The sequence below is a fragment of the Micrasema longulum genome, unplaced genomic scaffold (assembly GCF_059751315.1).
Source record: "Micrasema longulum isolate JH-2025_06_02 unplaced genomic scaffold, ASM5975131v1 h1tg000206l, whole genome shotgun sequence".
Lineage (NCBI taxonomy): Eukaryota > Metazoa > Arthropoda > Insecta > Trichoptera > Brachycentridae > Micrasema > Micrasema longulum.
Window position 1 is genome coordinate 41,875 of NW_028277411.1, and position 17,869 is coordinate 59,743.

The 17,869-nt window shown below is 31.7% G+C and overlaps 1 protein-coding gene across 6 annotated transcripts in view; it reads right to left on the reverse strand.

Annotated features, from left to right (window-relative positions):
• Positions 1 to 2,446: 2,446 nt before the first annotated feature.
• Positions 2,447 to 17,869, reverse strand: part of Eip63F-1 (Ecdysone-induced protein 63F 1) — a 176,142-nt gene continuing 160,719 nt past the window's right edge. For all 6 annotated transcript variants that reach the window (XM_088243344.1, XM_088243343.1, XM_088243341.1 and 3 more), the window contains 3 exons: positions 15,144 to 15,273; positions 5,413 to 5,561; positions 2,447 to 3,692 (listed from right to left, as the gene is read on the reverse strand). In XM_088243344.1, the coding sequence (XP_088099470.1) occupies positions 3,670 to 3,692; positions 5,413 to 5,561; positions 15,144 to 15,273 (302 nt within the window). In that variant the 3' untranslated portion in view covers positions 2,447 to 3,669. The remainder of the gene's footprint in view (positions 3,693 to 5,412; positions 5,562 to 15,143; positions 15,274 to 17,869) is intronic.

Below are 17,869 nucleotides of genomic sequence, written 5' to 3' on the forward strand. Positions count from 1 at the left end.
AAAGAGGGACATTTAATTAGTCTTATTATTGAAGACTTGGCAAATAACATTAAACGAATTCAAATATTTTTATTATTTATCCTTAAGAATTTAGTCAGAAGTTATCCAAATCATTCTGCGCGTGTAAAATTTTTACGTATTGTATTCTTCACAAATATTTGGAAGAAATTCGCTTCAGTCGTAGAGAGACAGTAAAAAAAACAAACGATCTAATGTATCATCGTTATTGTCACAAAGGCACATTGTCGAAGTAAATACATGTATTCTCATTAAGTTCGTGGCAACTTTCTGTAAGTTTTTATATTTTTATTTAGGAGTTGCTTTTTTTGCCTTGCTTATTATGTACAAGGCTTATATTAACAGCAAAAGGTTCTGGTGGGATAATCGGCTGTGGCCTTGTTAAGGAACTTCTCCGCTTTTGCTTTAAGAAGAGGAAAGCACAGAAAACTCATTCAGGAGAAGCCGGACTATTGACAAGCATCAACAGACCTTCCGTTCCACTTTAAGAGCGTTCGGCATTTTGTGTCCTATTTTTATTTATTTCAACAATTACCTTTAGTATTTTTACCATTTATGATATTACCTCATGCGATAAGTCTTTATGACTTATAACTGTTACGATATCTTCTAGGTCCTCATGCAGATTTCTACATCGCGCCTCTAGCTGCATTCGCTCTAAGCTGAAAATGGTACAATGCATCAAAAAATGAGGGACATCTTGGGGTGTCTCGTCATCATATGGACAGCTTTTGATTTCTGAGAGCTTAAAACGGTGAAGACAGCTCATAAAACCTCCGTTGCCTATGAGGATTTGAGTCAGTTCGTAGCCAACATGCTGCGTTTTCCTGAAATCAAAGGCATGAAAGATTGTTGGAAAAAAAATTAGTTACCTGTCCAGTAGTTTCACTTAACTACCGGTCGTTACAGAGCTTAAGTGTTCTGCATCTTATTTTCTTTTTGTCAAAACTCAAAGAAAATCTGGCAAAATCAGAAGCCGTTTTCTTAAGAGTAGCTTCTCTAGCCTTTTAATCTGCTTTTTCATTGCCTTGAACTCCGCAGAGGCCTTTTATCCATCCGATACGCACATTCTGTGATCTGGATTTCAGTTTTTGTATATCTGTATGAATGTTCATAATAATAAGAGGTTTGACTGAATTTCGATCAGCTATCGCTTGGACCCCTGATTTACAATCTGACAAAACCGTTATTATCTTCTACCGGTTTAGTGGTTTCTTTAAGGCATAAACTAGAGCTTCTCTGATTGCAAATATTTCCGCCTGAAAAACAGAGCAGAAACCATCAAGTTTCAGCTTTCTTGCCAGCCGCTCACTCATGCCATCAAAAGTTAATCAGTACAGTAGCTCAATCACAAATAACTATCGACGTGCTTATAAGCGACGTGATAACAATTTCTAACCATGGTTGTTTTATCGTATTCACGATCAAAATGGAACATCCGTGAACATCTAAATGTTAAATGTCAAAATATTTACGTTTCGCGACGTATAGTCCCTGTTGCGCAATCACATTTTTTAATTTCACCGATGTAAATATAGAAAATATTCCAAAACTGCTATTTTTATTTATTTATTTATTATTTATCATTCTATTCAATGCATTTAGCCGGCAGTTGGCAAGCCAAATGTCAAAAAAAGCAGTCGCCATAGTAGTTGTAATTTAATTTTTATGAGATTATCCTTACTATTTTGCAAATGCAATATATTGTATTATTTTTTATAGTAAACGCCGATTTTTTGCCAGTGAACTGTATTTATTTACGAAGAAAACAAAAAACAAACCGACGCAAGCGTTGACTTAGAGATTACACATGCGTTGACTTGTGACTGCGATAACTTTAGCATGTTCATTATTGTTCATTGTGATTGCTCAAATGCTTAGTATGTTTTTAAGCGCGTCGACAGTTATTTGTGATTGAGCTACTACAGGTGAATCGCGCGAAGCGGACGTGTTTTCACTAGTTTCCTTTTTTAGAATTATACCCACTTACCCTTGACAAGTCTTTTCGACTAGATGGCTACTTTTAGAAAAAAATTCCGAATAAGATAATCGAGTGGAAGTAATGTTTGCCTCATAGTTGGCGTGTTCGTCTACCATTTTTGTGGTCCTGGGTTTGATTCCTGGCAGGGTGGACACGAAATGTTGATTTTAAAGGTGGTTAGAACTGCAATATTTTATTGTTCCTGGACTGGCACCTGAAGCGTAACACTGATCATTTTAATTTATTTTGCATTTAGTTTACCAATGTACTGAGGCGTAAACGGGAATGGCGAAGACAGTTGTACACTAAAGGCACTGAGCCAGTGACAGGCCATAAACCCTGAAAATTCCCTGACATATAAATAAAAATAAATATCCGCCACCTTTGCCTTCAATCTAACTAAGGGCACATCATGCGTTTACGAAGGTGAAATAAAACTTCAAATAATAATATATTATGTAGTATTATTTATTTTCCATGTTGCGTAATGTTTATTCAACAATTATATACGTACAAATATGATGTGATAATTTGGTAAAATTAATTCTAGATACATAATGTGTAATAAAATAAATTTCTTAACCAATTAGTAACACTTAAATAATGTTTTTTTTTGTTAAACTAGAAAAATATAATCGTTATTAGTTTGAAAATGATAAATAAATATATAAGAAAACCGTAAAATCTACTGACTAGTTTTGAAGTAGAATATTAGCTGTATTATTTTATAATTGTAATTTTGTGGAGAACTTTTAATTTTCAAGCATCCCTACAATATTTTTTACATTAATAAGATGTTTTTATTTTTCAGTTTGACCAAAAACTTTTAACATTTAATTATGAAATTAATATTTTTTTTGTATCCAATATTTTTAATGTAACAATATCTCTTACAATTATTGCGATGCAATTTAAAACATGCAAAAGGCATTCTTAAAGCGTAGATTTAAGGTCAAAAAGCACTAGAGCGGCACTGCGCGACGCTTCGCGGTAACAGACAAAATTATTTTTACCGTTTTGGATGAAACAAACCGCAGTACAGCTGTGCTACACTACGCGGTACTCCATACAAAATTTTGTGGCGCAGCATCGCTGAAATGCAGCGACGCTGTAGTGCAATTTGACATTTACGCATATTTTATAAGCTTCCTTTATTGTTTGGAAATACATCTTACAATAATACAAAATAATGTGTTTTTACTATACAATCTGATGAACGTATCATTTTTATATACATGTAAATTTATTAGACAAAATATTTTATTTATAAATAAATTCTAAGCAATTTCTTCCCTTAAGTAAAGAGAACTAATATTTATCAATGGAACAAATATTAAAGTAAGATCTTTGGGAAGAAAACATCACTAGGAAAATGGCTAAGGTCTTTTACAAAAATATCATATTCAACAACTGTGTTTCGTTTTTACTGTAATTAACAATAAGTATTTATTTAACAATCTTGGATTTAAATTATTCGTTTGTCTTTATAAAAAGCTCATGATAATACAGTGTATCGTGTGACTTCAAAATATAACATTTTCTATGCGCTAATCTACAAAATGTACACGTACGCACATCTAACCATTTTAGTTATGGTAGATGTACTAACACAACATGTAGGTTTAATAATATTATATTATGTATAAAATCACTGCACAGTGAACTCCTATCTACAAGAGCAGCCTGACGAACTCTGAAACAAAAATGAGAAAAAATATGTATTTTTATTTATCTATAAAGTTATACGCAATACATTTATTTATTTATTCATTCAAAATTACAAAATTAAATATTTATGAACTTATTAATGCTTTTTAGGCTATGCCCGTGTCAAGCCACAATAAATAACAATAAAAATTCATAGTAAAATTAATAAGATCAAATTATAATGACATAGAATCACAATCTAGAAAAAAAAGGTAAATGTAAAAAATAATCAAATTCCAAAGAATACAATGCAAAAAAGATATTCAGAAATAATTTTTAAAATATAAATTTTACAAATTAAGAATCACACATAATCAAATATACAAAATAGTGGTATCATTAAAATCAACAAAATAATAGTATAATATAGTAGTATTAAAAAAAAAAAACACAAAATAAGAGCATGATTTAAATCAACAGAAAAAGAACATTTATATATATAAAAGCATAATTGAAATGATAATTGAGTTATGTTTTCTAGAAATTCACTCAATTGTAGTAAGAAATATAAGGAATAGGAGCAATAAATCATATGCCAAATAACAGTACGTACTAAATTAAATTATACAAAAATACATAATAAGAAAAACATAAAAATTATCAATATATATAAAAAGCAAATAAAAGTAAAAGAGTATGGAAGGAAAGCAGATTTGTAAATTTTTGCTAATTTCGTACTTTAAAAAAATTGACAACCTCGTCCCTATTGATGTGTAGCATTGTTAAAATGTCATGTAAAAAGGAAAACAATCACCCCCAGGGAGCATATGATTGAAATAAAGTTATTTGAAGAAATCTAAACCTAACACATCAACCCAGAAAAAGGTAAAAAAAATCTTCAGCTAACTTTGCGGTCTATTATCATGGAATGGTTTTCCTGCATATGGGGGACTCTATTAGGTTATTACTCTAAGGGAGAACAGGACAGAAACATAGGGTATAGACATGCCTAAAGAGGAAAATATTTAAAAAGCAGTGACACGAATACGTACCCATAGTTACTATGTACTGTTTATTTATACCAGGGGTTGTATTCTGAATATTCTCTACTTTGACAAATGGTAATCAATGATTACATTCGTTTTTACCAGGGGTGGTATTCTGAGTTTCTCGACTTTGACAAATGGTAAACAATGAATACATTAGTTTTTTTATACTACAAACAAGAATCTTATGATGTATTTGAGCAGTTTTAATGATTTTAAAAGTACTGTGCAATTTTTCTAGTGAAGGGGGTGTTTTTTGAAAATTGAGAAATGCTGTTTTGTGATCGACACCAATCTTTTTTTAAGAATGTGATTATTACAGTTTTTTGTATGAAAGCGGTCTGGCTGTTTTTAGCAGAACATAGAATTTACCTTACTGCACCCGACAACACCAATATCTATTTTTTCAAAATTGTGGACTGGCTGCTTACTGCATAACTACGTTAAATTGTTTTTAGCTTTGTTAGTCTCTCACGAACAAATATTTAGCAACGAAAAATTACACAATACTTTATACAATGTTTATTCAAAAGGTTTTTGCACGTTTTCATAATACAAGTAGTCATTTTGTCTAGATTCTAAACGTCAGTCTTAATTGACGGTCGAAGAACGACTAAATACGCGTTGGGCAAGACTGAGCGTTTGGGCAAGAGTTAAGTGATCAGTTTTGAGGGCTCGGGGCATGTCCATGTATTAATATCTCAATGGTATACTGCATACCTTCGTAGTTGATCTTCCCATCCTTGTCTACATCCCCGAGAGCGAGGACCTGAGTCAGCTGCGCGTCAGTGACAGGCTCTCCGATCATTTCCAGGGCGCTGCGCAGCTCGTCCTTGGTGATGTAACCATTGCAATCTCTGTCGAAGACTCTGGAATTAAGACAAAATCATTAACAATACTTTCAGTTTGTCCAAATTTTTGTAGACAAGGACTGGATTTAACTCCCTGGGAGCTGTTAGTATTAACATATTACAACAGAAGTGAAGAACATTTTAGAGAAGATAATATAGAAGTCTAGGCATTTACAGGGTTTATGACCTCTCATTGGCTGGTTTAAGTAGCCAATTGATGCACTGTGTAACATTTACCATTCTGCCCATATTTGAACATCTATATTACTTCGATTCTTTCATCTGTTGATGTGACGAACTAGAGTAGAATAAATTATTGAAACACCGATTATTTTTTTTTACTTCAGGTTGAATTTGATCGTAAAGTTTTTTTTTAAAGTTTTTTTTTTAAAGCGTAATATCTTATTTTTTAACCCTAGTTTGAGGGGAGTTCCGACGTATTTTAATCACAAATGTTTATAACTACCAACAAATATTGTCGCTAAATATAACTTTACTGCCGTATTATAAGAGCACAAAATCGCTTGAATTTTTTTTTTCTTACACTTATTCGAATAAAATAACATAATATTTTAGTTGACCGATAATAATTAGGTCTGTCAGTTTGTTTATATATTTACAGAATCCGATTACGCTATTAGTGAATATTAATTTTAATTAAATATGGCAGACGTGGAAAATATATATCCAAATCTAAATAATATGCGTAATTGTGTTTTGGAATCTTTGATAGTTAAAAGTTTTGCATCGCGAACGTTTGCCGAAAAAAAACGTGTTATTCAAAATGACAAACCTACGCCGAATTTAAAAATAATAACAAAAACAAAATCATGTGACCGACATTTTTCGAATTCCGTATATACGAAAACTTGGTGGATTTGTGGTTGTGGACAAGAGTCAAAATTATATTGTTGGCCGTGTGTTTTATTCTGCACTAACAATTTTAATACGTGGAATAATCAAGGATTTTGTGATTTAAACAATCTCATTAAATCTGCAAAAAGACACGAGTGTTCCCAACATCATATCGATTCATGTTTTAAACTCAAGCGTTTCAATAAAGAAAACAAAATTAAAACTTGTTTAAGTGAACAACATAAAATAAATATCGATATTTACAACAAAACAGTTGCAGCTTATAAATATATTATATCCAAACTCATATATGTTGTATGTTTTCTTTCAAAACAAGAATAGCCTTTTAGAGGACATCGTGAATTATCCAATTTTTCAAACAGGGGAAATTATATAGAACTATTATACCTAATGGGCAGTTGCGATAGCCAGTTAAATATCTCAACATAAGTCCCATGGATTCGGAACTTGTGACTCAATAAATTGATAATGCTAATAAAAATATTTTTTGGGAATAAATAAAATAAAAGATAAACGAATAAATATTTTATAAGTATTTGCGTTTTTATGATTTACCTAAATATTTTAATTTTAGGGTTCATTTTTTACGAGTTGTAATGCATGGTATACTGGACTTATGTACGTATTTATGTACTTTTTGGATATGTATGTACATATTGCTTCCCTAACCGAATTTTTTCTATTACAATATAATTTTATACAGTTATAACTCCAATTTATTTAATCTAATATAATGTTTCGTAAATAAAATAAAATTATTACGCAAACACAATTATAAATGATAAAGCAGTGTTGAAAAACAAAATGGAAGCAGATAGTGCCATTATTTTTGCCCATTTTCGATATCAAATTAATCAAACTATTTCTTAGTAAATCTCGATACTTGCGCGTGGGAATAAACATAAATATTATTTGCTTCAGAATAAAGTATTTACTTCTTTCTTTAAATCCGAATTAGTTCCTAAATAGAGCATGTGTGCATTATAAGACACCTCCAGGAGACCTTATCGCCAGCCGGCAGGCACTCTTACCTCCCACGTCAATCCCGGGTCCCTAAATTCCACCGACTACAGACGAAAAATTGTTCATGTCGGCCTTCCAGGAAATCGGGAGCCCGTAGGAGTAAAGAATATAGAACTTGGGTCGAGGCTCTCAAAAGGCATCTTAATTTTAATTGTAAAAATATACAAGTTCCAAAAATTTGATAGTACCAAGGTTTAATTACGAATAGCGAGTGTGCAAACCAAGCTCAGAAATGCCTTTAATTCGTATTTCCGAATGAATTTTTTTTTAAATTATTATTTTTTTTTTTTTACAATAAACAAAATAAAACAGTATTAAAAAATAAAGCATAATTACATAGCAATGAAATACATATTAATAGAAAAATAGTAAACAAAAAAATCCCACAAAGGCATGGCCTGTTCGTGGGTATACAAGAAAATGTTAATGAATTTTTGCTCCTATAATAAATAATGGACAGTTATAATATTTTTGTGTAACATAAGAACGAAAAAATAAAATATTCTGTAAAAGATAATATATATTTTTTTTATAGTAATTAAAAAAGGATATAAAAAATACAAAAAAAAACAAAAAAATATTCCTTATTATTAAAGGGCAACAAAATAAATCATAGAAAAAAAGAGTTCATATCTTTAGTTTGAATCCAGGATAGTGCATGTTTTTTAAAACAAGGAAAATTTTGAAAGTTTGGAATCAATGAAATATTATCAGTAAAAAAGAAATAAACAATTTTGGGCCTATAAAATATGCATGTCTCTGTGCGAGCCTCGTTTTACAATGTGGTATTTCTAGCACACGATTCCTTCATTTATTATCTGTATTTATTTTAAGACGATTGAGATAAATATAAGAAATGTGTTTGTAACAAGAAAAACAGCCCTAATTAGTAATCCTAACAAAAATAAATCGACATAATTAAAACCCAGAAATGAGGCTTACTTTCTTTGAATCCGTGTATTACCTTGTTCGATTGTTAGAAAGTTGAGAGTGAGATTAGTGAACTTTGGCCATCCAACTGTTCACAACATTTACTAACGATGCCGTTTCGTGATTAATTTACGGCTCCTTAGTAATATGTACTAGCAACTTGATACACTTTTGCAGTTCAACCATGTATAATCATTTATTAAAAGAGATAAAATTTCTTTAACATATTACAACAGAGATGAAGAACATTTAAGAGAAGGTAATAGAGAAGTCTAGGCATCTACAGGGCTTATGACCTGTCATTGGCTGGTTTCAGAGGCCACTTTACACACTGTGTAACATCCACCATTCTGCCCATATTTGAACATCTATATTCCTTCAATTCTTTCATTTGTTGATGTTTGTGAAGTTAAAGAGCTGAAACCTTTATTTATGCGGGTGAGATTCATCTAATTGAATTATTTCACCTACATACTAGGCCTGAATCCAGTCCTTATCTACAAAAATTTGGACAAACTCATAATATTGTTGATAAATCCACCTGGTCCATGAAGAAGTATAGAAATCGATAAAATAAAATTTTCAGGCGTTGCCTAGTATGTAGTTAAATATACATTGCGTTTGTGTAGTATGTGAATAAACGCATGGCATGACGTCGCACGGTATACGCATTTTGAAAATACTCTATGTGTCCCTCGCTTCAAGACACGCTTACGAGTGTTACAGAGAAAACTATTGCTTTGTTTGTGGCTAATAATGTGATTATAAAATATATACAGCGTGCTCCTGCGTCCGTCCGAACCGGTCAGTCATCGGCCATCGATCAACCGACGCGAAACTTTTGTGACATGTGTTTATTGTTTGTTAGTTTAGTTAGATGTATATTCCTCGCAATAAACATATAACATTTTCTTAACCCGTTGTTTTTTAAAAACAACTCTACAATCCAACAGAGATTTTTAAAAATAAGGAACATTTGGTTAAAATGTAATATGACTTTTTAAAAATCAACAACCTGTACGTTTTAGAGTAATGGGCTTGAACATCAATGTGGCCAAAACAAAGATGATAGTGTTTAGCCGAAACCCTCACAATAATACTGTATTGCGAATAAATGGTCAAACAATAGAGAGAGTGACTAACTTTAAATACCTCGGCAGTCAAATCACTTCTGATCTGGATCCGGATAAGGAAATAAGATGCAGAATAGAAATAGCACGATCAGCATTCAATGGCATGAAATCATTCTTCTGCAGTGATAGTCTTAATTTAAAACTGAGACAGAGGATGGTCAAGTGTTATGTGTGGTCAATACTGCTCTACGGGGTTGAAACATGAACCGATTAGAGGCTTTTGAAATGTGGCTTCACCGGAGAATGCTGAAAATCCCGTGGACAGATTTAGTGACCAACGTGGAGGTGTTGAGACGAGCCAGTGCCGAAAAAGAACTACTGTCCTCAATAAAACAGAGAAAACTCGCATATCTGGGCCATATCATGCGCGGAAGCAAATATACGCTTCTACAGCTTATTATGATGGGAAAGATCGAGGGAAAGCGTGGGGTTGGAAGGCGACAGATGTCCTGGCTGAGAAACATCCGCGACTGGACGGGAGTGCGTGGGGTTGAGGCGCTGTTCCAGTTGGCGCAGGACCGGAATGCCTACTCTAGAGTGATCGCCAACGTCGGGGAGACCTGATATGGCACAGAAAGAAGAAGTACGTTTTAAATGAGTTTTATGAACGCGTTAGCGCTATTAATCGACCTGAATATGTGTGAAGGAGTGTGGGTGTGGAACTGGGTTTGGATGATCTTAAATGTTGTTGACGTAAGTATTTTCAATCGATGTTCAACGAAGTTTACGTTCACCTGCCTCACTAGAGTCTGTATCGTCATCGTCAGTACAGCATTGAAGTGATGTAAGCTGGTTATCTTTCTTTTTTTTAAAAGGAATATCCCGCTAAGTCTCTATTCTAGAGGCTTGTCAGCAGGTGGGAAAGATGAGATATGAAAGGAGGTAATGAAAAATTCTCCACAGCACCCAGACCAATTGAGGAAAAAATCTATTATGGATTTTTCTTGCAACTGGCGGGAATCGAACCCGCGACGCCAGTTTCACAGTCGGCCGTTTAACAACTGCGCCACGACGCCTTCATTTCAATTGTGAACTTTTTCCTAAAAGTTTTGCGACAGGTGCCAATTGAATACCACCAATTCAACGTCCGTAAATCTTAATTAATTTTAACATTTTTACAAAGAAAATAAACCATCGCGCACTGAGGTATAATTTAATAGAGATGATGCTTCATAGAACGATAGATTCAAATGATGTTCTAAAAATGAACGTTCCCGCGTCATGCCTCATCAACATTGCCGTGCAAAACGCATAGTTCGAGTAAAAAGACTAACTGTCTATGCCAGTTTACTGTAAATTTAAATCTGTATAATACGGGGCAGAAAATGGTACAGAATCTTGTGCAAAATTTGACGCTATAAATATTGTGTCGCGTAATACACAAATTAGGTGAAACCTGTTTTCAAATTCAGAAAATTCACAGCACAACCAATTTTTAACAAATATTTGAACCAAGATATGCACGCTCATTCCACGCCTGTGATACTGTTATCTGCAACTTGTATTTGTTGTTGATTGGACACTTAATTTATCCTTGGTCGGATTTTTGTTCCACTGCAATTTTTCCCTTTTCGCTTGCCTTGCTTTATACCATTTCCAGTAAGGTTCACGATTCATGTTATTTAATACATCTGATGTTGATTGCTCGCAAAATAATATTTTGTAGGCTTTCAGTGGTCGCGTCGTCACAAGATATATAACTTTTTAAACTATGAAACTGCTCATTATCTGTCACGGCGCCAAAGCATCTAAGTCCTGCACATGCTGACGCGCAATTTTCATTCCCATAAACTGCGATATGAAAAACACCAAATAAAATGCCTCAAGATATAGATTACACAAACATCACTCTGTCAGATTTTAAATTTACACTAAAAATGCATTATGTAACTTAGTTGACATTATAATAATAAATATGTACATCTCCCTTCCCCTCCTTATCCTCTCTTTAAGCATTCTTATCTTATATATTTACAGTAACTTAATGTTCTTAAAATAAATATTAAAAAATTCTTTGATTATTGAAAAATATTTACGAGTACGTGAAAATAGCATTTTTATAAGTAATTATTTGATATGTAATATATTTTCTTTACTAACTTTGTATACTATGTGGAAATCTGTTATTAGTTCTGAGTTGATACACTATATCTGTTTGTTTACTATAAATATGTATGTAGAACTGTTAATTTCCCAAATAAAATAAATAAATATGCATAGGCGGCCTCCGTGGTGTAGTGGTCAAGACGCTCGACTCACAGATGGAAGGTCCCGGGTTCGATTCCCGGTGAGAACACAAAAAATTCATGTGATTTTTCTCAAGCCTGGGTGTTCTGTGATGTAATTCACCACTGTAATTGGGCCTCCTGGCCTGTTGTGGTGCAAAAAATAAATAATGAATAAATAAAATAAATAAATAAAATAAATAAATAAGATTTGGCATATAATTATTGTACAAGAAACTGTACAGTGTCTTTTGAATAGGGTTGTGGTCCTATGGTTTGTATTGTGGACTAACGGATCGAGGTTCGCACCCCGCTTTGGCACAACTTGTTTGCCATTTTCTAATAGTGAGTTTTTTACAACTCGTTGAAAATGGTCACCAAAATTGAAATATTTGGGTAAATCGTAAGAACCCAAATGTTTCTTTTGCCAAAAAAAAACTTAGCGTTAGATCTTGTACCATTTTCTGACCTATGCAACACGAGGTGAAGCTATTAGTTAGGTACAAGTCGAATTCAGTACGTCAAATAATATGTGAATCTAATCTTATTAATTCGAACACATAATGTGGGTCGGTGGTAAATTTCGTTTGAAGTAATCTGCTGTCAACGCCACGTCAATCTTTTTCAATTAGGATTTCCAGCACTTTGTATTTATACGCGAGTACATTCCAATTTCCCGAACTGGTTATCTAGAGTAGTACATACACATTTCATTACATAATATCGGGTAACATTGGCATTGGGGTGGCTCAGGGGATTAAGAGATTTAGCGCGAATAATATTATTACGCTGATAGTGCTGGCTGTAAGGTGGTGGTGAATTTACTCAAATATGTTTTACGATTTACTCAATTCATCGCTGTTAGTTATACAAACATAATTAATTTTATTTTAATTGATTTAATTAGGGATCTAATAAAAGTGATATATATACAAGAAGAACTAAACCAATTATCATTGATTTTAATAACTTTTGGGATGTAGACGGGTGTTAGATTTATCCCAATTTAATATTTTTTATTTTATTTATTTTCTTTTATTTAGGAAACATACAGTACAGTTACAAAGTTTAATATTTTACACAATTAGACTTAATTCTAATGGACCAGTGAAGTTTCCATATTATAAAGCAATTATATGTAAGGTTAATTATGAAAGTATAAAAAAGAGAAGGAAAAAGAAAAACATAAATGAAAGTTGTTTAAAAATTAAAATTTAAGTGAAAAAAAGATATTTTGAAGTTTGTAGTTTGTAGTGAGTATTTACAAATGGAAATAATATTAAAAATGAAGAAAATTTGTAAGAGTAATTAAAAATTAAGAATTGAAATAAAGAATGAAAAACATGCTCAGAAGTAAAAATAAAATAAAATAGTAATAACATTTTTTTTAAAAAAAGGAAAAACATTAATATACACATATTTATTTTAAGGGATTCAAAGAAACGATGAGAAGAATCTTTAAGTGAAATATAAGACTATAAATTTAAGTCAATTTAAAAAACATCATCAAAATTAATGACACATTATAGTAAGAGCAGCAATATATTGATTTTATTTACATATATAATATAAGTAATTAAAAGTAGTTTAAAAGTATAAAAGCATTCCAATGCAGCAGAGAAAAAAGAAAAAATAAAGAAGGAATAACAAGTATAGCAAGTAATCTTTAAAATTTGAAAAAGCAATATAAGGAGAAGATTTTAAACCAAGAGAAGTCGATAAAATTTCATTAAAGCGATTTCAGTAGTAATACAAATTTCAAAAGAGAAATTTGATTTGTAATAATAATGTTAATGTATGTAATTTGAGTGATATAAGAGAAAAAGGGATCTATATACATAACGTATATCTGTACGTTTTGAAGTTTAAACTGCAGAAATTAGCGCAATAAACCATTTTCTTCGTGAATAAAACACCGAAATTCACTTTTGTCATAAAACTGCGTCTTTAAGTTAAAATGAAAATCTGAAGTCCACATTATTTTAGGCAAAAAATATCAGTTGTCCCAGATACGCTGTTTTAATATATGTAATTCTTTTATCAAAATAATTAATATTTTGCATTGTAGATTAAAATAATCTCAATTGGTTAAAAAATTATCATGTTTTGGATGTCGCACAATCGCAAAATCTTTTTTACTGAATATTTCGTTCAATGTGACTCCCGAGGTTTATCCTTTAAGATACATATATTATTAAATTGCAGTTCTTTACAATAAGAAAAGTCACGATTGTTAAATGATACGCGATTAGGAAAACTCATGTGAGATTTATTTTCACTGACTTTAAAAACGGCATGAAAAATTTACAGTTAATCTGTTTAGAGGTTAGACGTCACATGTTACTTCGGAGTCTGTCGGCGTGGAAAAGAGAGCTACCTCTCTTGCGTTCTCCTTTTATTATGCTTTTACAGCGCTTTCTGTTGTCGGTCTTGCGTATAGTGCGATGTTGAGGTATGACATATAACCTTTTACGTTCCGCTGTGCGCTAACTCTATCTTATCTATCTTAATATTTTAATTGAGAGTAAGTAAGGCATCTAGATTTGATTTATTCTTTATACTAAATGCGAAGAGGACATGTAACCACAAATCCATTCCCGAAACAGGTATATATATATATATATAATACTTCTATGACGATTATCCGATTTTAAATTTCCAGTCTTGGATTTACTGATATTATGGTATTTTTATATAAATTGTTTGTATCTTTGTGGTTGTTACATGCTGATTTGTGCTTGTGGGTGAAAGGATATGCGTATTAGTGTGTGCATGTAAGAGCGTGCTCAGATTTCACTAAAAATAATATACTAGTAAGTACCTCCCCGATATAAAATTTGAATAAGAAAATCCTTCTAAAAGAACAAGGAAAAAAGGTTTTTGATTAGGGTAAAAATCAGGCCTTTTTGTAGATAAATAAATATGGTAATTTGAGGATAAAGAAAGCAAATAAAATTTAAAAAATAGTATGTTCACTGGCTATTATTCACTGGAATGGCACCAGGGAGCGTAAGACTAGTCACCTTGCCTTCATGTAAATAACAAATGTTCGCAAATACGATGCAATTGAAGTAACGATTATAAACGACCTATCAGCCGTTATTTTAATAGTTGACTAGCAGGAAACTGTCGGCTATCACCGGCTGTTAGATTAACTTTAGATTTTTTTAAATTTAAGCGTTAAACTTTTCGACTTGAACTTTTATTTTACTATCGTTTCTTCCAGCTTACGGGGGTCAAATTACTACGATAGTAATTCACCTCGAATAAACACAGAACCCTAATACTAAAAGGTTACTGAAATCTTTGGAAAACTGGGCCTGTGCATTATTCGTTTTCATAAATGTATTATTTGTTTGGATGAAACCAAATGGGCCTCTTATTAAGAAGATAATTATTATATTGATAGTTACCTAAAGGCCGCTAACAGGTCTCGGGTGATCTCGTCTTCCGTGTCCCCCGCCTCTCCCGTCAGCGTCCCCTGAAGAGCCTGGATTTTAGTCACCCACTGAAGAAATTCTGCTTCATCTATCAGCCCGGTACCTGGAAAAGATATACCTTTATAAGTATCTTACTTCTGTCAATATGACACCGCGCTAGTAATTCCCGGAAAAAAATCCTTGCGAATCCCCAGAAAAACTTCAAATTGATTTTAATGAAATGCCAAAGTGGGCACATGACTTTGGCCAGTTATTAACGTGTAAACTAAATGTCAATACATAAAATCTCCATATGCAAAAAAAAAATCCTTCCAAATATAAAAGCGCACCGCACCAATTGTTTGCACAACAAAATTCCCTATCCTTGTAATTGCGAGCTTATAACTTTTGAAAAGGATTATAGGTATTTAGGTGTTTATGTTGATTATAATTTTAAATGGGATTGCCAAATTTTTAAAACTTGTAACAGACTACGATCTATTGTTACTACTCTTTATAAATTATCTTTTATATTGCCGAAATGTACTCTACGGATTGTTTATTTTTCACTGGTTAAGTATATTACAATAAGGAATCGGATAAAATCATGGGGCCATTCAACCAGAACCAATATCAAAATGATGGAAGATCTACAGTATTATATTATTAAGAAAGTTGTACCACTAGAATTATTCAATCAGAGAGATAACAAAATTCTCGTTTACGAATCACTCAAACCTCTGCCAGTTCAAGGATGTGTGTGGTTTTGCATCATTTTAGAGCAGTATCATTCTAATATTTATAAAATTTATCAAAATCATTCACAAAACTCGCTTTATTTATAATAATGATTTAGTGATCCCTAAAATTAGTAATACATATGGCAGTAGAACATTGAATTATATTGTACCTTGCATTTTTTATTTCATTCCTACTGACCTCAGATTTAATAATATAATATGTAATAAGAAAAAAAAAAGTAGAAATTGGATTCTTAATCTAGAGTTTTTATTTATTAATGTTTTATAAATAATATGTTCAAATTTGATATATATATTTATTATTTCTTTCTTGATATATTTGTTTTTCTTATTATTATTTTCTTTTTTCGATTAAGCGGATACTGTCGAACAACAGCTCCTTATTTTACTGTAATTGTTTGTGTAACGATATTAATTTTTAAGTAGGATTCATATTTATATATAGGTAGATAAACTTCACCAACAAGCCACAAAAAGTGGCTTGGTGAGGTTTTTTGTATTTATTAGGTGTATTTAATTCTTTTTTATGCATCTCAATTTTTATTCATGTGCACCTTTACAATTAAATAAATAAGAAATAAAAATGCAATATTTTGAACATGTCCAAATGTGTGCAGACAAATATTGGATTTCATACTGCAAGAGTTTATCAAAATTGATAGATCTTAAAGAGCATGTTGTAAATCGCAATTTTAAGGGAGAGTTGATTATTTCATTTTCTAAATCAAATTTTAACTCTTAAAAGACTGTGCTAAAAATCTCCCTTCAAACGGTGTTGTAACGCCTTGTTACATTAAGCAAAACAGGAGATATTTTTAAATTCAGGTAATTAAAAACGAAAATTCAACACATAGACTACACTGTTTAATCATCTATTAGCAAAATACGACTGAATTATTTTTAAAAAGAGAGATTTTTTTAAATATTTTTTTTTTATTTAAGTTTTTTTACAATAAACATAAGTGATAAAACAAAGTATTCAAAAAATAAAACATAATCACATAGCAATGAAATACATATTAATAGTAAAAATATTAAACAAAAATCCCGCGATGCATGGCCTGTTCGTGGGTATACAAGAAAATGTTATGAATTTTTGCTGCTGTAATAAATAATGGACAGTTATCATTTTTGTGTAACATAAGCAAGAAAAAAAAAGAATAAGATATATCAAGTCTTGTATACATAGTATGTAGAATTATGCGACATCATAGCAAGAAGCATGTATGACGTTATAACGAATAGAAGAATTGAATTATTTACTAGTAAATTAAATACAGTGATTAGTGCGTGTTATCGTGTAGTAACTTTCCCAAGCTAAGTTTTGTAGTTACGAATATTTTTAAGGATACGCATTTTCCTTGCAGTGGATTTTTACGTCGCTGGAATAAAATCTTTCTTTACTTGTTTTCAATGCGTATAATTGAAAATGTGAATCTATTACAATTTGCTTACAAAACTAGAATATTTTGTTTCTACTGGGACATCATTCGAACACCAATGTCGAATCACGAAATCAATGCCGAAACAAATGGTTAGGCGAAATATTTTCGTGATTTTCCTCTCATCCGAAGTGTCATCTTTATATATATAATTTTTCTGTACGTGTGATGTCACAGAACTTCTCCTAAACGGCGTAACCAATTTACGTGCGATTTTCAGCGAAATGTAGATCTTTGCGCTGCGCGTGTTCGTAGATATTAAAATTTTCAAACTTATACGTAAAAAAGAAATAAGGAGCATTAAGTTTTATTCATCGATCTACCAGGGTTGCATTCGAGGAGAATGCATTTACAAAAAAATGTTGTTTTTTTGCGTATAGAAAAAGTTTGTTTTTAAATGTTTACAAACAGCATTTGTTTTTTGTGGATCTCAATCAGATTCTTTCCTTAAGATCCTTATAATTTCTACCCATTTATATATTCTTACTGGATTTTTGGTAATGCTAAAATAATATTA